The sequence below is a fragment of the Pezoporus occidentalis genome, unplaced genomic scaffold (genome assembly GCF_034315485.1).
Source record: "Pezoporus occidentalis ecotype Australia unplaced genomic scaffold, CSIRO_AGI_Poc_V1 ctg127, whole genome shotgun sequence".
Taxonomy (NCBI): domain Eukaryota; kingdom Metazoa; phylum Chordata; class Aves; order Psittaciformes; family Psittacidae; genus Pezoporus; species Pezoporus occidentalis.
In genome coordinates this window covers 1,927,450-1,951,704 of record NW_026913071.1, presented here as the reverse complement: position 1 = coordinate 1,951,704, position 24,255 = coordinate 1,927,450, and the positions used below count along the sequence as shown (strand labels likewise).

The window sequence follows — 24,255 nt, the reverse complement described above, 5'->3', positions numbered from 1 at the left end:
TCAGCACTTGGATGATGGTAACTCCAGTCATTCAGCATTTTAAAACATGAGCGCTGCTGATGGTCGTGGTCTCAGGACCCCCAGCAACTGCTTAACTTCTGCACCCTCTACTGTTGATCCCTGGGAAACAAACCGAAACATCTCAGCACAGCTCTGGTCATGCTGTCAGCTCCCCAGACCTGAAGGTAGACAGTCCTGTGGTTAAGGCTTTCTGCTGAGGTATCACTACACTGATCTGCACTGCCAAGGTGAGCACTGAGGAATTTCCCTTGTAAGTATTAGTATGTCCACTAATGAGACCTGAAATGCTGAATAAGATTTCCATAGCCCCTGCTCAGTGCAGCCCTCCATAAGCAGCACCAGTTCGGAATGAGCCAGTTCCCTGCAGGGGAACTGAGAGCATCACCTAATGTTCTCTTGTGGTGGTGCTGTCTCAAGGGTGACAGGGTGAGACACGTTCCTGCAGGACATGCAGGATGGCTCCAAACGGGCACATCAGTATCCTTCCATATAATGGGACTACAGCCCCCTGCATACAGGTCTGATGGAGGTGTTTTCAGCAGATGTTCTGAAAGGGAAAGCAATCCACAGTGTTGAATGTGATGCTGGAGATTGCATGCATTGATAAAAGAGAGCGTGATGTGCGTGTGCATCTGAAATCACTTCCTGAATTTTACTGAGTGTGTGCAAGGAAATTTATGAGGTCACCAGAAAATATGGGGGAAAACATAGACTAAGTGTCCCCAGATCACCACGCATGTGGTGTGCAAGGTGACATCACTCTCCTTCATTGCAGCTACTCCTCTATTAACTCCACTTGCTGGAAGTCCAGCTGTGAAAGACATCTGGTTGGGTACCCCAGGCTGGAGGGACTCTGAGTAACACATTGCATCCAGACACTGCACTACACAGAGCGTGTCTCTGGCTCAGTTCAGAATGGACACGGACACAGACAGCATGGATAACCTTTACTGGCTAGAGTTGTCCTGCAGCAGGACCTGTGCTCTCTTGGTCAGTACATGACTCCAACCCCAGTTCTTGATAGTGTGGCCCTTGAGAGGAAGTGCTGAGGTTGTGTCATCTCGTTTGTGCCTCCTGTACAATGGGCTTTTTATTTTTCTTAACTTCAATGACCTCACACCAATTTGGAGACTTCTCTTACCATCACTTTCTCTGTTCAGGAACAGAGTGAAAGTGTTGGAACTTTCCTGCTGGAGAAGAGTGCTAGAGTGGCAGAGAGAACAAGATTCATATCTGGGAATTCAGGGGGGAAATTCAGCACCAGTAATGAGTGACTGCAGCATGGGAATGTGCCACGAATTAACAGTCAGGGAAACAACCTAAAGGCACTGGCTGTATTCAGTAGCAGGTACTAAAGGAGTTAGTGAGGAGCATGTTAACTGTGAGCAAATCATGTAATCCGCATTGCAGGCAGTTGGGTTTTGTCTCTTGTATACCCAGTCTGCAGATGTTGAGCGATTCCAGGTGGTGTGTGTTGCAGCCAGCAATGGCCCTTGCTCCTAAGCAGGTTACTTTGGGGTCAGCAGTGCAAGGATTCAGGATCCGCAGCCTTCTTCCAGCTCTGTTATTACACAGATTCACTAGTCTGTGGATTCAGTGAATTTCAGCTCATAACAATTTAATCATCTGTGTCAAGAACCTCCACCACCCAAGAGACTGGCTAAGAAAAGATTCTGATGCCACATAGCATTCTGCAATGAGAAGCTGCAATGTCACCTATTTCTTTAAGAGCGTATGCTGACAGGACACATTTAAAATGCCTGAAGGTGATCTAAAACATTACCAGCTACCCCTCAGACAGCATGGGTTTAAAGACATTCCCTTCAGGTCTTCCAGGACCAAACGTGAGCACCGGGTAATACATGGATGTAGGCATCTCCCTTGGCTGTTGCTTTTAGAAGCAGCCCACAATTTAACAGAATTTGCTCATTTGAAGAAAGGTGACATTTTCACATGGGGACAAATGTGACAGAGGGAGACTGATCTTGGTTTTTCAGGGTAGCACCTTAAAAAGGGCTGTTTGGTGGTTCAGCTCCAGGTACTGGGAAGTTACAGGCAGTCTTTAGAGGGCAAGGAGGGGCTGTGTCAGGAGAAAGCCACGTATCTGCAGAATACAATGTGTTGTAAAGTCTTAATGCATGTGGGCAGACACCCTCCCACAATTTACTGTACCAATGTCATTTCCACATTGTAAGTGCTATGAATCAGCCAATATGTGACATCAATCTGCATTTATTACTGTGCAAACTGACATAATGACCAGTTATGGGCTAACACATCAGGGACTGTTTAGTGAAGTACAGAAGTAACCCCCCAGTTTTCTGAAGCACCCTGGAATTATCCTGAGTGTGCTGTAAATCCTAATGTCCAACAGGCACATTCTTCCATGGCTGAGAGGTGCAGCATGCATTGCTCAACACCTCCAGCAGCAGTGCCACGTGCAGGTTCCATGGCAGTGGATCTCCTCCTACCATCATGTACGGTTCACAGCTTCTTCTCTAGGTCACCTCTTTCCGGCAATGTTTCTTCATGAAGTTCCAGGAACCTGCTTCACAGCTGCCTCACCTCCTTTGTTCACCCATAACCGGGAACACAAGGTGTTTGTCTTGCAGTTCTGTGGCATATGACCACTTACTTTCAGGAAGTCTTGGGAAAAATGCTGAAAGAATGAGAAACTGAACATGAGCCGGCTTCAGTGTGCGCTCGCTGCCCAGAAAGCCAACCCTATCCTGGGCTGCATCAAAAGGAGCGTGACCAGCAGGTCGAAGGAGGTGATCCTGCCCCTCTACTCTGCTCTCATGAGACCTCACCTGGAGTATTGTGTGCAGTTCTGGTGTCCTCAACATAAAAAGGACATGGAACTGTTGGAACAAGTCCAGGGGAGGGCCACGAGGATGATCAGGGGACTGGAGCACCTCCTGTATGAAGACAGGCTGAGGAAGTTGGGGCTGTTCAGCCTGGAGAAGAGAAGGCTGCAGGGAGACCTCATAGCAGCCTTCCAGTATCTGAAGGGGGCCTACAGGGATGTTGGGGAGGGACTCTTCATCAGGGACTGTAGTGACAGGACAATGGGTAACGGGTTAAAACTTAAACAGGGGAAGTTTAGGTTGGATATAAGGAGGAAGTTCTTTACTGTGAGGGTGGTAAGGCACTGGAATGAGTTGTCCAGGGAGGTTTTGAATGCTCCATCCCTGGTGGTGTTCAAGGCCAGGTTGGACAGAGCCCTGGGTGCCATGGTTTAGTGTGAGGTGTCCCTGCCCATGGCAGGGGGTTGGAACTTGATGATCTTAAGGCCCTTTCCAACCCTAACTGTTCTATGATTCTAATGTAGTCTATTTGGCCTAAAAAAAAAAGGAATCAGAAGAAACACCTTCTAGAATGAAGATTTCTCTGGAGACAGTGGAAGTCCCCATTCCCTGTGCCCACTGCAAACAGGGCAAGAGAAAAATCCTCTGGTGTAAATATTAGTAAAATCTTCCTGATTACACAGAGAGACGAGTCGGAACAGCGCAGGAAGGTTTGTACTTTCCTTTTCTAAAGTTCAAAAGGCTTAGGCAAGCCTTGGGCAGGAAAGGGTGAGGGTGCATATTCTTGAACTAGATGATCTGTGATTTCAGGATTCGGGTCTAGAGTCTATCCTGGCAGAATGACACAGTTACAGAGCTGGGAGAAGCCCTGTATGGTGACAGCCCGGCATCCCATCCCTCAGAGACTCCTTAGCCAGAAATGGATTTGTTGTGCTCAAAGAGATGGTGCAGAGTGATGGAATCCCACAGCAGCTTTGGAGAAGAGCTTCCAGGGAATGTCTTTTCTTCCATTTTCAGCCTCTGTAGCTCCAGAACTGGGGTTTCCCTCTGTCTTTATGCAGAATTCAGGCCTTTGAACACCACTGAAACAGAAATAGGAAAAGGTGATGCTTTCCCACCTTGAGAAATAAGCACGTCCCAAACACTCTTATCTCAAAAGCAGAAGAGACAGGCTGTGGAAACATGCAGGCTGGAAATTAAGCTTTTGAATAGGAGCTGAGTCAGAAGAGATTGTATAAATATTTATGTTGGTTCATTTTGAGTTACTGATGCTGATTTCATCTTTCGTTACATAAAATTTTATAATGATTGTTTAAAAGTCCAGACTGGATTTTAAAAGCGATATACAAAGCATATTTGTCAAATTTACTACTGGAGTAAGTTTGCTCTAATGATGATTTTAGTGAGTCTAGTTTCTTACTGTAGTAGCTGGCTTGGCCTAATTCAATTGGAAGCTGGACAAATACCTCCTTTGGGTCAAATCCACCTTAATCAGATCTCTCAGTATCAATAATCCTATGCCTGGTAAACCCATTAGTTATTTTGTTGTGTCTGGCAAGATAAAACTCTCTGTATTCAAAACCAGTGATTGAGTTTGTTCCACATCACTGTATATTAATGCAATCTACCTCACGGGGGGGTTGGAAATATAAGATCCTTAAGGTCCCTTCCAACCCCAACTATTCTGTGATTCTATAATAGAGGTATGTAAATACACCTGCACACAAACATGTATGTACAAATGTGTACATATCCGTATAGAGAACAGGTATGTGTCCTGCCTACACACCTCATCACTTCTGTAAGCAACAGAGGTCACTGTAGTACAGAACAAAGCTTCCCTTTTGGCATCCACTTAAAGGCACCCCTGCAGGCAGGTCCATATCAAGCACCAACACCTTTTAAGTGTGGTATTAGCTGAAAATCAGTCATGTTTCTATGACAGCAATGGAAGCAAGATGTATTCACAAATAAATGTTTGCAGAAAATGTCCTTGTTTGGGAAACAAATGAGCACTTGGTCTGGAAATGCTGTGGTACCAGTGACATCCCTGTGGTACTTGGTGGCATCAAAACTCTTCCAGTGAGCTCTGTTTGCACTGGGATGAGTGCACATGCCTTTGTATGCATCATTTCTCTCTCTCTTTTTCCCAGCTGTCTTTACCAGTAACACTTTCACAGAGCAGGCCAGCCCTCCTCTCTCCCAAATCCATTCATTTATTCATCACTTAGGGCTTGTTTTGGTTGCCAATGAACCCAAAGGTGTTCCAGACACATTCTTCTTCTCCAACCAGCTCCTTCTCCTGTCATTCCTTGAATGTATTTTTGTGGCTGTAACATAAGAGGGGCATAACACAAAAGGAGGCCCCACTGAATCACTGCACCACACTTTTTTCACCAGCCAACAGTACAGCTCTCAGCTTGCCTTTGCCTTTCTGTAGCTATGGGAAAACATGGCTTTGTTCCAAATGGAGGTTGTTTCCACGCCCCTAACTCATCAGGAGTTTGGTATAAAACAATGTAATTCAGTGTAAAGAGGTGAGCAGAGGTGTGAACCAGCACTTACTATTGAAGTACAAAGTACACATAATGCAGAGGTTTCATAAATGATTTGACACTCAGGTTTTTTCATGTAACTCAGTTGCATGCTAACATGAAATACAAACCGAACACATAGCATCCATGTCACCAAAATAAGTTATTGGGACATAAAATGAAAATGAAATCCACATTCCAAGTTCTTTGTACTTCAGCAACAGAAGATGTCTGGCAGCTTTAGAAGACAGAGATTATCTCCATATTCTATGTATCACATTCTTCTCCCTGATATGTTGCCTTAAACTTTGGCACTTACTTAATCATTGAGGTCTTTTTTCAGGAACATGAGCAGCCTTTAACATGGAAGATATCTGAATGTGGAATCCTACAAACAGTAAGTTTCACCTAAAAAAAAGAGAGATTTTTATAGCTTGTTACATCTGGTCAACATCTGTGCTACTACCTGACTTGTATTTTAACCAGCTAAGTGAAAATGCCCTATTCAGACAGATGAGTGTTTTTTCATTGCTGAGACTGGCTTTCTTCTCTTTAGATGGCAACAGCATCTGATAACCTCAACTTTCTCAGCAAATTCAAATATGAATGAGTTCAGGTGTGGGTCAGAGAACCTGGATACTGAAATACGAGTCCAACTGAGAGGCACATAGGTATTAACATGTAGTAGATCACAGTGGTATTAAAGCACCCCTTAGAAATCTCCCACACTCTTCCAAAAGGTGGTATCACACAAGCAGATGTGTAGTGCTTGATAACCGACAGGGGGTAAGAGTCTATGGCTCTGCCCTCAGTACCCAAAACCACTACAAGCAACAGCATTGCATTGTTTATTTCCCAAAGTTTGCAAATCACAGGCCTCAGGCAAAAAAAAAAAACCAAGTAACTTTAATTTACTAATTGCTCAGTAGCACCTCTGGGGATTGCTCAGACTCCTTGAGATCAAGTCCTCAGACACAGCAGTGCTGACCCTGCACTCCCCAAATAGCCCAGGAATGAGTGACGCTACATCAGAATGATGCTGGTGAGCTATTTGGTACTGAAGTTGTTCATGCCAAACTTAGAGTAAAGTGGTTTGATTGGAGCCACTAGAAATGCAAAAGACAACTTCCTTTCTCATTTGGCTTGATTCATTTGACTCTCACCTTCAGGTTAGTTAAGCCTACCTCCTTTCTTGTGGACCTGCTGATGAAGAAGTAAGCCTCCTCCACGTTCTGGGGTTGCAGATCATTCACAGCCACTATATGGTCTCCGTGGTTAAACAAGCAACCCACTTGGTGAGGACCAGTCCACTGGGAGACACTAGGGCATTTGGAGAACAGACAATAAAGGAAATATATGGGGTACCCAGTCACTGCTAACAGAATGGCAATGGATGAACAGGACTGCGTTTATGGTACTGCCCTCTGGAAATAACACACAGGTTCAACGACTTTGCAACTTTATGATCTGTTTCTAGCTGAAACCAAGCTGCTTCATCCATCCCAACAGCTTCTCCTAAACCAGCGCATGACACTGACACTGCAGCACGTTAACAAGTGAGACTGGTGCTAGCAAGTTCATCAGTGAAAGTCAGGGATTGCAGTCCAAAAGACTTGCTGTAGATGTTTTAGCCCAATGTTTGCCTGAGATGGTTTCTGAAGTCATTCCAAAAGAACGAAATTAAAACTTATTAACATATGTTTTATCTATGATATAACTGCAAGAGATCCATTGCTGTCCTGATGGGACCTTTTTGAGACCTCACTTAAAGTATTGTGTACAGTTCTGGTGTCCTCAACATAGAAGGGACATGGAACTGTTGGAACAAGTCCAGAGAAGGGCCACGAGGATGATCAGGGGACTGGAGCACCTCCTGTATGAAGACAGGCTGAGAAAGTTGGGGCTGTTCAGCCTGGAGAAGAGAAGGCTGCGTGGAGACCTCACAGCAGCCTTCCAATGTCTGAAGGGGGCTATAGGGATGCTGGAGAGGGACTCTTCATTAGGGACTGTAGTGACAGGACAAGGGGTAACGGGTTAAAACTTAAACAGGGGAAGTTTAGATTGGATAGAAGGAGGAAATTCTTTCCTGTGAGGGTGGTGAGGCACTGGAATGGGTTGCCCAGGGAAGCTGTGAATGCTCCATCCCTGGCAGTGTTCAAGGCCAGGTTGGACAGAGCCTTGGGTGAGGTGGTTTAGTGTGAGGTGTCCCTGCCCATGGCAGGGGGGTTGGAACTGAATGATCTTAAGGTCCTTTCCAACCCTAACTATTCTATGATTCTATGGAAATTCCAGTTTCTCTTCCCTGCTGTTCTCTGACAGACTCTCCATGAGAGAGAGAGCTACTTAGGATTAACTGACCTGACAGCCACTCATTCACATCTGACAGGCACCACCACAAGACATCCAGAACTCACCATATTTGTCCTGCTGCTTCGGTAAGCTTTAGGTAACTGTCAATATCAGCCAGGGGGACCAAAACATCCAACTTCTGCAGCTGGGTCTCATCTTTAATTTGACTGTGAGGGAAAACATCAGAGACCATAGAAGCACAGGACATCTCAAGTTGGAAGGGATCCATAAGGATCATCAAGTTCAACTCCCTGCTCCTCACAGGACTACCTAAAACTAAATCATATGACTGAAAGTGTCATACAGATGCTCCTTGAACTCTGAAAGGCTTGACATGCTCTACCAGTGCCTCAGCTGAAAACCATGAACATGCCTATGTTCTCTGCAATGAAAACGGAGAAGACACTCACCCGAGCAGTATAGACAACTGAACCACTGACAGTGGTGATGAATTTTGCCTTCTCTGGAGGGTTGGCTGCTGGCTGGTGCTGTTTTCTGGGAATTGTAGGTCTCTGTTTGCTTCCAAGTCTCTTGGACACGTGCTGTCGTGCTGGCATTTGGGAAGAGATGGGAGCCTATCATGTCTGCATGTAAGCTGGCAGCTCTCATCCAGCAACCTACTGAAGAGGCACAGTGATAAAAAATGAAGTGGTTTGACCATTCCAGGCACTCTTGCTGTGTTTGAAGCTGATCAAATAGCCATCAGTGAAGCAAAGAATAACAAGTTCTTGTAGAATATCCAGTGGACAAAATTACAGCTAAATAAAATAAACAGTCCTTCTAAAAATGGACCATAAATCCCAAAATAAACCTTTTCAGTATTTAAAGACTATTCATTAAGCCCGAAAACATTCCAGCTAACAACATGCCTGGATAAAGAAACTGAGTGCAGAGTGTTGGCCTTGGCTGTACTGGCTTCTGAAGGGATTTAACACTGTCCCCTGGGAGATAAGGGGACATAACTCCGACATGCTTGAACTCATTTTAGGTTTATTTGATGAGCCTTACAGTGCCTAGAGCCAGATCCCCTCCGCACCCCAAACAAGACTGGGGTTCATAGCAAAAGCTGGTAGAGTTTGGTATATTTTAACTTGAATGGCATTGACCAGTGAGAGTTTTATAGTAATTCCCTCCAGGGGCTGCCAAAGACACAGAAGAGCTTGAACAGATCTATTGGAATCAACTGGTTCATGTGTCTGCACTTCCGATTGCCTCCCACTATGTGGCATAAGACCTGACTGTCAGTAGGCAGGCTACAGCTAAAAGGTAATGACGAGTCCTCTGGGTCAGGAGGTGTGGTTTTATTGTGAAGGCACACGTCAGTGGACGTTGTAAAGTTTCCTTGTGGCATTAATGCTGTGTTACAAAGTTCAGGTCTGTCTTTGTGACATGCCAAAACACTGTAGTCAGCATCAGACCTGCTCTTTGAAGAGAAACTGGAAGGAAGGAAGGAAACAACCTACTCAGGATCACAGAACTTCCTTCTGCGAAAGCTTGGAGCTTTTCCAGTAAGTTTTTCCAGCTTTTCCCCAAGTCTCTTTCTCTTTTAACCACTAGATAATGCTGCCTGTTTGGAAAGTACCTGTCCAAAGGGTTGCTGGGCCTTAGCTACAGTACCTGAGTGAAGCAGTGGGTTGTTATGTCATGAAAACCCAGGCAAAGTATGAGTCAACAAAAAGTGCTGCATTGTATAGCCAGAGCACATCCAAATGCATGAGTCTGCAACGTGAGTTTCAATTTCACCTTGATGAGTTTGAGTTTCACTCTGGTATTGCCACAAATTCTCAACTTTCTGAACCAAGACCAAAGAAGGATTCACTCAAACAAGATGCAGCCTCTAGATATTGTTATGTAAATACCACAGAGGACAGCTCTATCTGTACCACTTTGTCACTTGATTCACAAACCTTAATGAAGTTGTGACTTACAGTGATTTCATTGGCATATAAATGTTCTCCTGTACTGGGTTCATCTGCACTGCTTTCTCTTGCACATCAAATCCAGCTGTAGGGTCAGGCTTTGATACCTCAGTAGTCCACTGTTTAAAACACATAACATAAGACATTAATATCATTGCTCTGCCTAGAGAGAAAATCTTAATTTCCTTGTTTGGTTCAGAGCTCATGTTGTTTAAACACATCAGCTAATATAGCTTGGCTGTACAGTCCTGGGAGAGAGGCTGGGACTTCTGCAGTGTAGCTTCTCCTGGCCACTAACTACATGGGAAGCCTGGAGGAATGAGCCTCCCAAATCAGGGGCAAAATTTGTTTAAATTACCAGTATGATTTCTCCTGCTCCCTTGTTTCACAGTAAAATGTAGGCACCAAAATATTTTACAGTGTTTTTAAAGCACTGGTTTGTTTTATGCAGCTTTTCTACCAGAAGGCTCCTTTGAAATAAGTCCAGTGTATTTTTTTCTTGTGCAAATGAAATCTCTGTTGCCTTCTTCTTTATCTATGTATTTCTTTTGCAAGGTACTAGTGGCTCCTTATACAAGTTCCTCTTTGGCTCATTAAATGTCTTCCGTCTCCTTGGAGATGCTAACAAACCAACAGAAAAAGCAACTGACAAACTACCTGCGCTAAAATATTGCGGGGACTTTGGTAATAATCTTCTTCATCCAGTTTGATGTCTTCATCTGTATCTGACGACAGCAGATTTTCCTCACACGTTCCCAGAGTTTCATCCTGTTAAAAGAACGGGTTTGTATTTAACAGGTCCAGTTACACAGCTTGTTTAAGATGTATTTTTTTAATCTATCTGGAGAAGTAATAGCACCGGCAAGCATCCACAGAAAACATGGAAAAACATGGTTCTCTTTAAAGTGAGATATGCTCAGAGCCAGTCTGGTTTAGAAACAAGGTTTCTATGTTTGTATTTTTGAGATCCACTGCACACAGACAAAACTGGCTACTGGTATTATCACATTAGTACTTCTCATAGATGGGTTTGTGGTAACCAGGCAATTGAAATGGTTTGTGTGTTCACAACCTGTTGTTTTGTTTCAAAATCAAGTGAGTTGAACACTTCAGGTATGAACCTGCAGGCATTTAAGGTCACTTGAGTTCTAAAGTCTTTGCACCTGGAAAAAAAAACTGTGGAAAACCTAGACGTGGATCATGATGCATTTGTCCTTTTTAAGCACCTTTTAATTGCTATCAAGTAAAGAGTGAATTTGGGACTTCCTTGACTAATGAGAAGTCTAATAGCTCATACTTCTCCATGCACTAGAACATACACTGGAGGCCTGCAGATCTGACACGGAATCCTTTGTGTCCTGACTGATTCTGCTTTCATAGATACTTGAAATTCTAAGTTTGTGGCAATTTGGTAAATCAAGAAGAAATTAATCCCTCCACCACATTTACCTTTCTAAGTCACAAAGATAAATGATTGATTTTCATATCTCCTGGTTGACTTCACTGTAGTGAAGACTGGTAATTAGTATTTAGCTGCCTCCCAATGCAATTCTTCACGCCATGTCTGTGATTCAACCCCTTTTTATCTCTTCACTTACATTCTTGGTTTCCATGGTGATCGCTTTAATAATTGCTAAATATGCCACAGAATATATTACTGTTTTCAAGGTAAATGAAACTAATTACTCTCTTACATGTAAAGAGAGGAAACTGGCATCGAATAGATATTAAAGATTATGAAGGTATTTTTGTTCCTTGTTGGTATAAACAACATACAAAGCAACTCATGCAGTAGGAGTCAGAGCAAACCTGCAAAGATCCTTCAAGAAGTGCATAACAAAACCACAGCAGGAGCAAAGCTGGCTCTGCAGTCATGATCCAAAGTCATGAATGAGTTTCCTAGTGGCTTTTCAGGGGCTATGGATCAATCAAACAAGTAACACTTCAGGAGAAGGGGGAAGAGGAGGTGATTTTATGAAGTCTTGAGATCCTCCAGCTCCTAGGAAATCTCAGAGAGCTGACAGCATTCATCAGCTTCCCAAACTGAGCCTTCAATCACGGACAGTAGCTATCTTTTGCTAAATGCTTAGTGTTTCTCCTTGGTACCATTGCAGATTACAGGGAAAGTGGGAAGAAGGTTAAGCTGCAGCAGCACTGCATTGCCACGAAGCAGTTTATGGACATCCCTGTTCCTCCAGGTTTTACCACCAGAGAAGTGCAGTTAACTTCAGTGTATAGTTATTATCAATTGAACAGCTAAACAAGACATTTATGCCTCTGTTGAACCATGATCTGTTGGAACAAGTCCAGGGGAGGGCCACGAGGATGATCAGGGGACTGGAGCACCTCCCGTATGAAGACAGGCTGAGGAAGTTGGGGCTGTTCAGCCTGGAGAAGAGAAGGTTGTGTGGAGACCTCACAGCAGCCTTCCAGTATCTGAAGGGGGCCTATAGGGATGCTGGGGAGGGACTCTTCATCAGGGACTGTAGTGACAGGACAAGGGGTAACGGGTTAAAACTTAAAGGGGAAGTTTAGATTGGATGTAAGGAGGAAGTTCTTTACTGCAAGGGTGGTGAGGCACTGGAATGGGTTGCCCAGGGAGGTTGTGAATGCTCCATCCCTGGCAGTGTTCAAGACCAGGTTGGACAAAGCCTTGGGTGAGGTGGTTTAGTGTGAGGTGTCCCTGCCCATGGCAGGGGGGTTGGAAATAGATGATCTTAAGGTCCTTTCCAACCTGAACTATTCTATGATTCTATCATTCTATGATGTGGACTTACATTAGAGAGAAAGTAGACTATGGAGAAAAATTGCTGTAGCACAAGATGGACATGATACCTGGATAACAACTGAGTAATTGTTAACTATAGGCTCCTCAGGGAAAGTTACATGTTGCACTTGGGCAGAGGAACTGATCAAAATCTCTGTCTGTGTCTAAAATGTCCTGACAAGGATGCCTAGCTGCCTTCAACACAGTAATGCTCAGTGTAGGGTGATGCAAGTCAGGGCTCCTTACTTTGATGTATTTCAGGTATTTAAAGCTGTGTATCAAAATAGCTGATACTGAATTGCTGAGTCAGATTTGGTTTGGTAGGCCAAAAAGTGAACTGAAAGGGAGGCAGGTCCCCAGGCCTCTGCAGGGTCCTTGCCTGTGTGACTAGACTTGACTGACATTGAAAGGCCTGTGTGTGCATGAGTAATGGCTACTGAACAAGATCTGGGCCTGGATGAGGGAACCACCAGTAAAAAGCAAAACCCATCAGATGCTAGAAATGTGGAGTCATACTTCTGAAAGGAAGTAAATACACGGGATTAATGTAGAAATCAGCTGTCTAGACATCATTGAGCAGAGAATAGATCTGGAGATGTTAGCAGATGCTGAACTTATGAGGCAACTGAAGTATTTTTATCGAATGGACGAATACTTTTGTTTCTTGTTAGCTGCATGGCAAGGTCAGTTATTTTCACACATGCTGAAACAGAAAGACGAGCTTCCTGCTATTGCCTCTGCTTCAGGCTAAAAAGGTAAAATGCAGATTCCTTGTATTTTAACCCTCATGGTCAGTCCGTCTTGTGTCTAGACAGCTGCATGTAATACATATAATACACGCTCTCTGAGGCATCGTAAGTATGAGGAGAATTAACGAATGAGACAGAAAAAGCATGCATAAGGAAGAGACAGAAAGACAACCTTGCTTTGCATCCAGAGGAGCAATACTTAAAGTCAGACTAAGGGTCAACCCTATGCATTTCAGAGCTCAGACTCACAGTTGAATTATTGCAGGTTCATAAAGCACTGTGTATCAGCTTAGCTTTGCTAACAGCCCATGGCATTCCAATGTTGTTTCAACTATTTTCACTTCTTTACACTAAATTTAGCTGTATTATCTCATACATGCTGCCAGCCCATATACATGAATGGTGACTGCAGCACGCGAGTTACCACACTGTTAGCTATGAGAGTAGAAATTCTCTAGATCATAGCCCAATGCATAAACTGCCAATAAATATTTGGGTTTAAACTTGGCTGCCAAACTGCATTCTGGTGTGGTAGACCTTTGGTTGTGCCTTCTGTTCTGTTGACTCTGCTGCGAAGGGAGGGGATGGGTGAGAACCACCTGATTGCTGCAGGACTTCGCTCAGGAAACGCAGGTCAGAACGTTCAGGCAGTAATACATTCATCACTGTGCCTTTTTGGATCATCCCTGCCAGATATGGAAGCTACATTACCTGAAATCATATTAATGCTGACAGAAGGTCAGCCCTGAGGTGTGCCTTGATTTAACAAGTCTGTGTTCTGTAGTTCAGCAGTTCAGTTTGATTGATTGAATTGCTACTGCAGAAAGAAAGCATTTGGGAAGATTGTGGCACGGAGGAGAAATGCAATGGAAGGAGCAAATCCTCAAGCAGAGCAACCTGAGAGTTTTTAAACAAGTTCTGAGAAAGTTATTTTCACTGCTAAACAAGACAACAGGCAAAATATTTAGGAACCTCTCACGGTGAAAACCAATTCAGTGTGCTGGGAAAGTATCATCTATAGCTACGGATACTCAGGCGAGACAAGAGCCGACAGTCACTTCCACAGACTGAAGAAGTAAAGAGCTGTTCAATTCGTTCTGCTCACCAGACTTGGAAAAATTCCTCTTGCTGAGTCACACTGAGCCTGATGAGGGCCAGGATCTGAGTTAGGCCTGTTCTTGTCTTCTGAGGAACCATTCTCCTATATACAAAAGGAAAGAAGTTGACTCCTAAAGGTACACTGGATGTGCTTCACCTGCTCTCAGCTTCCTCTAGCTAGGCCATGTGCATACAGCTTTGTGACTAGAGAAAACCCAACAATTCCTTGGCTGCTGTTCAGCCTGTCACCAGAGGATGAGGACTGCAATTGCTTTGGGACAGAAGCAATGCTTTCCTTCCTGTCTATTTAAATACTGAGGGGGAAGATCTGATCTGGAAGGCACAGAGAAACTGAATCTGAACTCCCCTCTAAGTGTTACAGCCTGAAGAGAGAGACAGAGAAAAGCACAGTCACAAAACAGGAGGAACGTGGCTAGCAGCTGCCAAAACAATCATCACACAGCTTTGCCAAGGCATGTCAAAGCGAATCTTCAGGGGCTTATTTCATGCCTGCTAATCTTTGCCAGTCAGTTGAGACAGCAAGCGAGTATCATTTCTCATCACCATCAACACCTGCCTTTACTTACATGCAGACTTTCCTCAAGAGTCTTTCCTTTCTGGGCCCTTTCTGACGTTATCATCTAGCTCCTACTCAGGAACCTCATCAGAGAGCAGAACAGACCACCTGGGCACCCACGGCACAAGCTCTGAAGAACTTGTGGTGGAAAAAGTCAACTACACAACTCAAATATCACAGTCACCCCTCAGAACAAGCTCATTATAAGCATGGCTCATCTGTTTACCTTCTGGTAGCTCTGCCTTTCTAGGAAACTGGTCGTATCTATAGAATTTAAGAACAGTGGCAAAGAGGAAGGCCGGCTTCTGACTTCTGAATTTGGAAGACCTTGGCTCTAGAAGTAAGATAACAGCAGTGTAAAAAGACAGGTACCTGTTGGGCATGGGCTACAATATACCAACACATCCCACCAGTCCAAATCTTTACTTCTAATGGCTCAGAGTGCTTGTCTACGTGACATTTTTCAGTCAATAGATTTGCTCTGCTTGCACTTTGAGCTGACTGAAAGCTGCAGGGATGTAAGTAGCTTAGTGCTGAGTCTGAATAGCAGGCCTGGCTGGCTGACAAGGTGAAGAAACTTGAGACTGATCTTGAACTAATAATAGGGCTTCAGCTGGTTCATAACACAGACAGAGTAGATGTGGGTTGGCTTGTAAAACCAACATAAATATAACTAAAAAGCATGCAGTAAGATAGCCCACAGACTTGCATTCTGACTCATCAAGGTGCAATTCACTGCGGCATAATGTCAATCATCTCCTAATTTCCGTGTAGCTTACTCTTCAAAGAGATTCTTTCAATGTCAAATCAATCCCAGCAGACAGACTGTGCAGCACCTGCTTAATGCATAAAATCAGGGTACAGGATTTATATGGAAAACGAATTTCTGATTAAGCAAGGCAAGGGCCAACTTGCAAAGCCAAAATCAGGTTTCTAATGACATTACAAACTTCCTTCTTTCTAAAACCAAGTGCAGAAACGTGTCACCTGAGGGCAGCATCCACCTCTTTTGGCCTCCTTGCAGACTGAAGATATCACAGTGACCCAGTCCTCTGTTTCCTGCCTGTAGTTTGGAACAATAGAAGTGAAAACCTATTCACAGGTAAAACACAAGGAAAGCTTATTTGCCTACCTACTTCTTCCTATGGGGCCGAAAACAAGGCTTCCTGAAACCAACGGGGAAAATGTGCACTTCCCTTTCAAAAGAGAGTGCTGGGTTTGACTTCAGAGAGATGCAGCCCAATATTGGGAGCTAAAAGGTATTCAGGAGGGAGTAGTATGTGTGTGTGCACGAGACATGGAGATGGGGAGGTGGGATGGTGCTTTCTGCTTCATTTTCTGTGTGTAATGCTGCCCTGTTGAGTCCTGCCTTAAACACAGCTAGGAAGGCTTGGGAATGCATTTGGGCTAGCAGGATGAGAAACATGCCACGAAAGGACCCGGGAAGCCCTGTTTCATGCTTGTGGTGGATTTAGCTGGATTAATTCCAGACCACTTCCCACCAGTCATAGGCTGTGAGAGCAGTGCCCTGGGGGAAAGCATGAGGTGGCATGCTGAGGTGGCACACAGGTATGTGTTTGCCTTCGGCACTTACCAGCATTTCATACATCAGCTGCTCTTCCGCGTGAGGGCAGAAACCCCTCTGACACGCCTGTGGCTGGGAAACTGAAGAGGAAAAGCAGGAAGCAGCAGCAGAGGAGCCCTGTGCCAAATGTCTTCCATCACCTAACCAAGCTTTGGCTGATCACCTCGACAGCAGCAGTTTCTGCCCCTGCTGAGGACTGGACTGCAGCCTGGGAAAGCAGGGAGCACACCATCCTGCTGCAGTAAAGGTCCCAGGCATTCCTCTTAGGATCTGTTTTCACTTGGGGGAATTTTCCAGTAATTTATCCACAAGGAGCAGAAGCTTTCCTAACTCCCAGCAGCCACTGAGTGAGAAGACAAAGCTCTCTGCTCTTCCTTGACCCTTAATAGTACAGTTTGATGTGGCACTGCCACACTGATGTGCTGCCACCATCCCCATGCTCCTGCTACTTCCTTGTGTTGGACATTGTAAGCGTGGGAATGATACAGGAAAGAGCAGTTTCCCATTTAATGAACCATTGATCAACCATCCCAGAGCTAAGCAGTCACTAGCTAAGACACAAGAAGGGGTGGAAGCGGCTGGAAAGGAGCTGGACCTTGCCTTGGGCCAGCGGCTCAGTGTTACATTATCTTAACTGTAATGTCTGTATTTGCACATCTTTCTATGCCTACCGGCTGCTCCCAATGAGGTAGTAACACCTGTTTCCAGTGCTGATGGACATCACCTGCTCAGGAAGGCATTTAAACATCTTCCTCACCATCTCCATCATTTTGGATTTGCTGATGCCAACTTCAATATTTATGATTCTGTTAAGAGAACCATATAGAACATCTTATATAACTATACATACATAGACAAAAACATACACATATGTGTGTATGTGCGTATATTACTCTAAGCACAGCATAATATGGTGGGTTCTGCATGGGAAAAGGTAAACAAAAAAATATCCTTAAAGTAATAAGCACACACAATCAAAAGACATGGTCATTCAGTGAAGAGAGCTTCCAAGCAGAAGAATAAAATTGACTTTAGCAAAGACTTGTGTCCAGACTTTGGATCTATAAAAGGGGCTGTTGGTCTAACACAGTCTTGAAAAGAAATGGTAGTAAGAAAAACTGCTGGCAGATGTCTTTGAACCACTGCAGAACAATACATTTGATTTGAAATGAATTGTGTATTAACAGTGTTTCAATGGAGGGGAAGAGGAACAGAATGTTCCTCTTAACGGGTCCTTAAATGTAAGCACTACTTCCATTAACTCCCAAGAAGTTAAATGAGTAAAAATAACAACAACAATGCTGATGGTAATAATGTAACCACATCACACTGAGCAAATTGGAATTTCTTTGAAAGCTTCACAATGTAAATCCTTTTAATGGAAACAGCACAATAGCAATGGGAGTACAGTGACCTCCATGCCTAACAGTTCCAAAAGCCTGGAGTATTAAGCTCCAGGTCTAACTGGTAAAATCCTTAACTTTACATTTCCCTTTACATTTACTGTTTCCTTTCCAAGTATTTCATACCATATGTAACATGGTGAAGGGTGCTAGTACAAGACCAATGACACCCAGCCTTGCTGCAGTGCGCACAGTGCTGAGGGGGAATGAATGTTCCGTTGATACCCTGGAGGGAAGGAATGCCATCCAGAGGGACCTTGACACACTTGTAAGTGTGGGCTGATGCCAACCTCATGAAGTTTAACCATGCCAAGTGCAAGGTCCTACACCTGGGTTGGAGCAATCCCAGGCACAGCTACAGGTTGGGCAGAGAAGAGATTCAGAGCAGCCCTGCGGAGAAGGACTTGGGGGTGTTGGTCAATGAGAAAATGAACATGAGCCAGCTTCAGTGTGCGCTTGCAGCCCAGAAAGCGCATCAAAAGGAGCTGCATCAAAAGGAGCGTGACCAGCAGGTTGAAGGAGGTGATCCTGCCCCTCTACTCTGCTCTTGTGAGACCTCACCTGGAGTATTGTGTGCAGTTCTGGTGTCCTCAACATAAAAAGGACATGGAACTGTTGGAACAAGTCCAGAGGAGGGCCACGAGGATGATCAGGGGACTGGAGCACCTCCCGTATGGAGACAGGCTGAGGAAGTTGGGGCTGTTCAGCCTGGAGAAGAGAAGCTGCGTGGAGACCTCATAGCAGCCTTCCAGTATCTGAAGGGGGCCTATAGGGATGCTGGGGAGGGACTCTTCATTAGGGACTGTAGTGGCAGGACAAGGGGTAACGGGTTAAAACTTAAACAGGGGAAGTTTGGATAGAAGGAGGAAGTTGTTTACTGTGAGGGTGGTGAGGCACTGGAATGGGTTGCCCAGGGAAGCTGTGAATGCTCCATCCCTGGCAGTGTTCAAGGCCAGGTTGGACAGAGCCTTGGGTGACATGGTTTAGTGTGAGGTGTCCCTGCCCATGGCAGGGGGCTTGGAACTAGATGATCTTAAGGCCCTTTCCAACCCTAACTACTCTATGATTCGAAATTTCTAACCCAAACAGGCAAAGCAGAGCAATTTCTTGGTGGGGTAAGAGCAGCCAGCATCAGCCCAAAGGTCTATGTGAAAGCTAGAAAGCCTCTGCATAACTTGCAAAATACTTTGTAAAGCCATAAGGTTTTATATATATATGTGTGTGTGTATGTGTATAAATATGTATATAAAGGTTGCACACCCCGGTTCAGAGTGGCATAGCCCATCCTTACTTGCATGTGAGTGCATAACACTGTCCTCACAGGAGATAAAATATCTTCTGTTATAGGAATCCTTTGGGATCACAGAGCCAGGATGTCTGCTTTGCACATACCACATCACCACAATCACTCACACAAATGTATCATGTTTCATCAAAGCAATCTAGGATTTCTACTTCTATATATACCATACACTGTAAGTTGCACCCAAAGCCTGTAAAAGCCAAAAGGACACTCTTCTGGACTTCAGTGGGATTTGGATCAATAACCTCTATCAGCAACAAGTGTCTGTACAATCAATGCCCATTTAAGAGTGTTGATACATGAAAAAGTGATGCATTTAGTTACATACTGATCAACATCTATGGAGCCTTTTATGTTCTGGCCTTTCAGATACTTCAGAATGTAATTGCCCTTGCTGGATTTGGACAAGATGAAAAAACGCCTTTTCCAGGAATTCTGTCAAAGAGAAAGTAATTTGTGTCTTGTTAGATTCCAGGATAGCAAAAATAACAGATGCTTGCTGAGAGATTGCTGGAATATGACTAATCTGTGCTAGTTTACCTGTGAGCTGAAAAGTTGAAGAGGTGGTGATTTGATGAGGAATCCGTGCTTGCACACTCCACCTTCAGGGCAAAATGTATTTGGAGTTCTCACTAACCAAAGGGAAATGAACAGCACCATTACCTATTTTGTTGGCAATTAACCTCTTACAAAGACCTGGAAATTGTTGCTGAGCACTGGGCTTCTGTGCTTAAATGCACATAAACTACATTACAATTAGAGAAGACAAACAGAAGTCAAGGCTATAAAATATAAGGCCAGACCAGGCTTCCCTGATGTCAGTGTTACTGCTGGCCACTGTCCCAGACTGTAAACAAGTGATAGTGACAATGTAGGGAAGATATCATGGAAGGTATCATGAGCCTCTGTCTTATTTAACTGGTCTTACTTAACTTCTGGAGTCTGGTCTTACTTAACTTCATAATTAGGGATCTGAAAGACAGTAAGCAGCCCCTAATGAAATCTGTAGGTGGCATTCACTTTGGACAGGTTGCAGACACAGCTAAGGATAGATCATCTTACATTGTAAATCATGTTGTGACAACAGGAAAAGTCTTTAAAAGTAAAATATGAGGGGGGGTGGGAAATGCCTGAATGTATCCATGTGTACTCTGTAGCCAGTTGTAGGTTTAGGATTCGTGTTTTCCAATCACTGATCAAAATCTCGTTTTTATTAATGCACCTTAACTTCCAGTGAAAGGACTGGCAGTATCATTCAATTTTTTAAGCTATAAACCATGTATGGGAAATAAAGATTTCTGAAGAATCCAGTGCCTGAAAGGCGCAGAGACAACCTCATTTTAGAACTTTCAGTAAGAGAAGATACATAATATGGATAAGTTCTAGGAAATACAACATGACCAAACTTTGTAGTGGTGCAAGAAACACTTGGTTTTGAAATCCCATTTACTACTGACTTCAGTGGAGGTTAAGGCTTCATCACCAGTGTACCTTCCAGTTCCCAGTGAATGTGATAGGGACAATAGAAACTTCTGCTATAAAGGGGAATACTGTATTTAGGCCAGATTCTTTAAGGAAGGAAGCAGAGGGCAGAATTAATACACAGTGTAAGTCCAGGTGAGGTCTCCATATTTTCAGTATGCTGTTTTCACCTGTTTTTCACCTACTGTTTACCACAAAATCCTTGGCAGGCAGAGGGCAAAGAGAATGGTACCATATGCTGATAAGAACGGATTGAAACCTGATTCAACCTTACCACCAACAAACCTTAGGAAACAACATTTTGTACCTGCAGAATTTCTTTTAGCTGTAGAAGCCATCCTGATCGTTTCTTCCACCCGATAGTAAGCAGAGCAAGAACATTGAAGCTAATTCCTTTGGCTTTACCTGCTGCTGAGCAGCACTTCACTGCATGCACGCTTGCCTAAGAAAATAACAAATACCTCACGAGTGGGTGTTTTTTTCATAGTGATGATAAAACTATGTAAAATAAGCACAGAAAATCTATAAAAAGCTATATAATATAAATAATAAACTATATAATCTATAATAAATGATATAAATAATTTCATATAAGCATAATACATCATAGTATTTTATATTACAAAGTAAATTATACCTTTTATGCTCCAATATTATATTCACTTTGTTACAATATAATTATAAAATTACAAACAATAAGACATTATAAATTTCTATAAGCCAAAGATGGTTTGCCTAGGACATGGTGTGACCTGTCAGGAGAACCTCATTTTGCCCCTTCCTCTGCACTAGATGGAACACCTATAACCTGGGAACATCACATCCCATTTATGTTGCTGACTCTGTCTTAGCAGTGTGATCAGCCCTGTATAAAATAAGTACATCTTCGCCTAAAGAACTGAAAATCTATCCAGAAAATCTAGTCATAGTACCATGGTAATTATAATAATTTGCAAGTCTGTAGCATTCTTAATGCAATGCCCTCTGAGTAATTTATAAACAGCGATGAAATAAACTTCACAGCTTTCAAAGAGGTGGATTAATATTGTGATTTTTCAGAGGGGTGAACAGAACGTATCTGGTTTTATTTACACCAGTTTAGTTTTGCAGTGTCTCCTCCAGTATTACCAGGGAAATGGGAATCTCACTGTAAACCTGAGAAGATAAATAACCTGCTCATTGGCACAGCCAGGCTCTGACAGAGATGAGAACAGAGGCTGGCAGAGAGGCAGAAAGCACTGATGTCTTTCCATGGATTTCTCCAAAGTTTTGTTAAATCACCCTTTAACAAAACATGTAGGCAGTGGTCTTAGGATTTGGTAAGTGCTCTAGAGATGGAAGTATTTAGAAGGTAAATGGTGAGTTTGGTTAATGGGCTTCCATTAGGTTTTTTATTGGAGCTAATTTGCCTTTTGTCATTTTCCTTTGGGAAGAACAATGGATGTCAGGATAAGAGAGCCAGACCTCCAAAGCACTGCTATTTCTTTGCAATGCATTTGTGAGCTCTGCGCTCCTTCCCATCAACTGCACACACACATCACTACATTTTGCACACTGGAGAGTTTTTTATTATCTCACAATTCCTTCTTTGTCCATCTAAAATCAGATCTAGTTTCTCTCATACATCTCCAATGGGTAACAGCATGTCTGTAACATCGTTTAGGAAACTTAAGTTTCCATTTGCCTTATCTCAAAGCTCTCATTTATTGCAAAATCAAATCCTTTCCTGTTAGTAACTTGGTTTGAAGTTGTTTGTTAGCTGCAATGAGGTTACAATCTCCAGCATGCAGAGCCTCTTCTGGGAAAATGTGAAGGGCTGTAAGCGCTGTTCTCTCATCCTCTGCTGAGCTCCCTGGCTGGACTGAGAGATCTAAGGGGTTTCTTTTGTTTCTGTTTCTTCAGTAATTGCCTCCATGGTGCCAGAACTAAACATGGTATGGTCAGGAGTGGTGGTCAGAAAGGGCTGGCTATTTTCTGGCCTCGCTCATCTGACATGGGGTTGATGACACACAAATTTCTACCTCTGACACACAACTAAAGCTATAGCCTTCCTCATCGCATTAGGCAATACCATGCTGTAGATGAGAATGACCCACTGCAAACTTAGGTCCACTGCAGATCTCTGCACAGCATTTCTACCTGTATTCTTTTGTGGGTTTTTGGTTCGGTGGTTTCAGGGAAACCTTTGTGATTTGCCTTTTAGGGGGAAACTTCTGTTGTACAAATTTACTGCTAGGGTTTTCATCTCTTTCCTCCCCCCCAAAAAAGGACAAAAAAGTGTCTTCCAAACCTAAAATTAACTGCACACCAAGTCAGACTGTTAGTGTCAACAGTGGCATTGCAATGAAAGACAATGTAATACTCTTCTCTACACGACCAACAGAGTCACTGTGACAGGCAAACTAAGCAAATCTTGCAAAACAATGTCCCAAGAGCCTATGATAGGAAGAAAGTCTCTTCTAGGTCTCAGCAAAGGTCAAGATTTACAGGGAGAAAGAGAGAAACCCACGAGGTTATAGCTGTGCTATCTCACTCTGCATTTTGGAAACAAGTTTTTAGTTGCTGCATTTAATTGCCTTTTCAATGGAAAGCAACATTTTAAACAGCTTATGTCTAAATCAGAAGAGTCAACTCCAATTCTATGACTATTCCCCCTCACACTTTTGTGTGCCTGGCATTAGGAGATTCGATCGCTTTCAACCCTTTGAAATGCAATGAGGCACTTCAGTTAAAATGCAAATAAAATGCTTCAAATTATTAAGATGTAGGCTATTATAAAGCCTCCAAAATATAATACCATGATAAGGAAAACAAACTGTGGTAATACTTACAGGTAAAATGTCTTTATGGGGCAGAAGGTCTTAGAATACACCTTTAAGCATTTCCAAATTCCTTGTATTGCCTCCTGGAGCAAAGCAGGTGTGTCCTTGCCCTGCATTGTGACAGCGTTCTTATAGTCCATGTGCAAATACAAACACCCTGAAATTTGACCCACAGGGAAATTTCTGCCATTGCCATGGGAAGCAAATTAAAGGCTGTTCTGAAAGGGGAAGTCCAAAAGATTAATATTCACTTAGAAGCAATGACAAAATACAGACATTTGAGGCAGCTATAAACATCGCCCATGCAGAAAAAAAGCCTGGAGACAGCTCGTATTTGTTGTTTCAGCTTTCTGAAGTCCCTTCATTTCCCCTGAGTTGTATCTAAAACATAGTATCCACCCATGACTGAAAGATAAAGCAACAGTTAGACCCTAAAAGATCATAAAGTACAATAAAATGTAACCAAGTTCAGATTTAAAGAACATCATTTACTGGAACACAAAACAGTGAAGCTACTTCTTATGCTACTTACATAACTGTAAAGGCATTTTATGCTTGGTGCAAGAGTAAGTGCTGGTAGGTCAGGATATTTCCTTTAAAGCACTTTCATCTTTTACTTTCTTCATGGTTTACCCACTGTAAAACTTACCTTAGAATCATAGAATCAGAATAGTTAGGGTTGGAAAGGTCCTTAAGATCATTCAGTTGCAACCCCCCTGCCATGGGCAGGGACACCTCACACTAAACCATGTCACCCAAGGCTTTGTTCAACCTGCCCTTGGACACCACCAGGGACTGAGTATTCACAACTTCCCTGGGGAACTCATTCCAGTGCCTCA

The 24,255-nt window shown here is 43.4% G+C and overlaps 1 protein-coding gene across 3 annotated transcripts; it reads right to left on the bottom strand.

Annotated features, from left to right (window-relative positions):
- Positions 1–3,607: 3,607 nt before the first annotated feature.
- On the bottom strand, positions 3,608–23,783 carry PLEKHS1 (pleckstrin homology domain containing S1). 3 transcript variants are annotated; one of them, XM_062607905.1, is made up of 15 exons: positions 23,426–23,783; positions 20,902–21,036; positions 19,653–19,744; positions 19,441–19,547; positions 17,078–17,212; positions 15,809–15,884; positions 15,048–15,155; positions 14,252–14,347; positions 10,288–10,398; positions 9,640–9,749; positions 8,122–8,328; positions 7,777–7,878; positions 6,547–6,682; positions 5,682–5,770; positions 3,608–3,910 (listed from the first exon to the last, which is right to left on the bottom strand). In XM_062607905.1, exons 2-14 carry the CDS (start codon positions 20,930–20,932, stop codon positions 5,702–5,704), a joined length of 1,380 nt encoding a protein of 459 aa, XP_062463889.1. In that variant the 5' UTR covers positions 20,933–21,036; positions 23,426–23,783; the 3' UTR covers positions 3,608–3,910; positions 5,682–5,701. The 3 variants fall into 3 exon arrangements, with proteins under 3 accessions (XP_062463889.1, XP_062463888.1, XP_062463890.1); XM_062607904.1 differs by having other exon boundaries at positions 8,122–8,331; positions 23,426–23,781; XM_062607906.1 differs by lacking the exon at positions 14,252–14,347 and having other exon boundaries at positions 8,122–8,331; positions 23,426–23,782.
- Between the last annotated feature and the right edge of the window lie 472 nt (positions 23,784–24,255).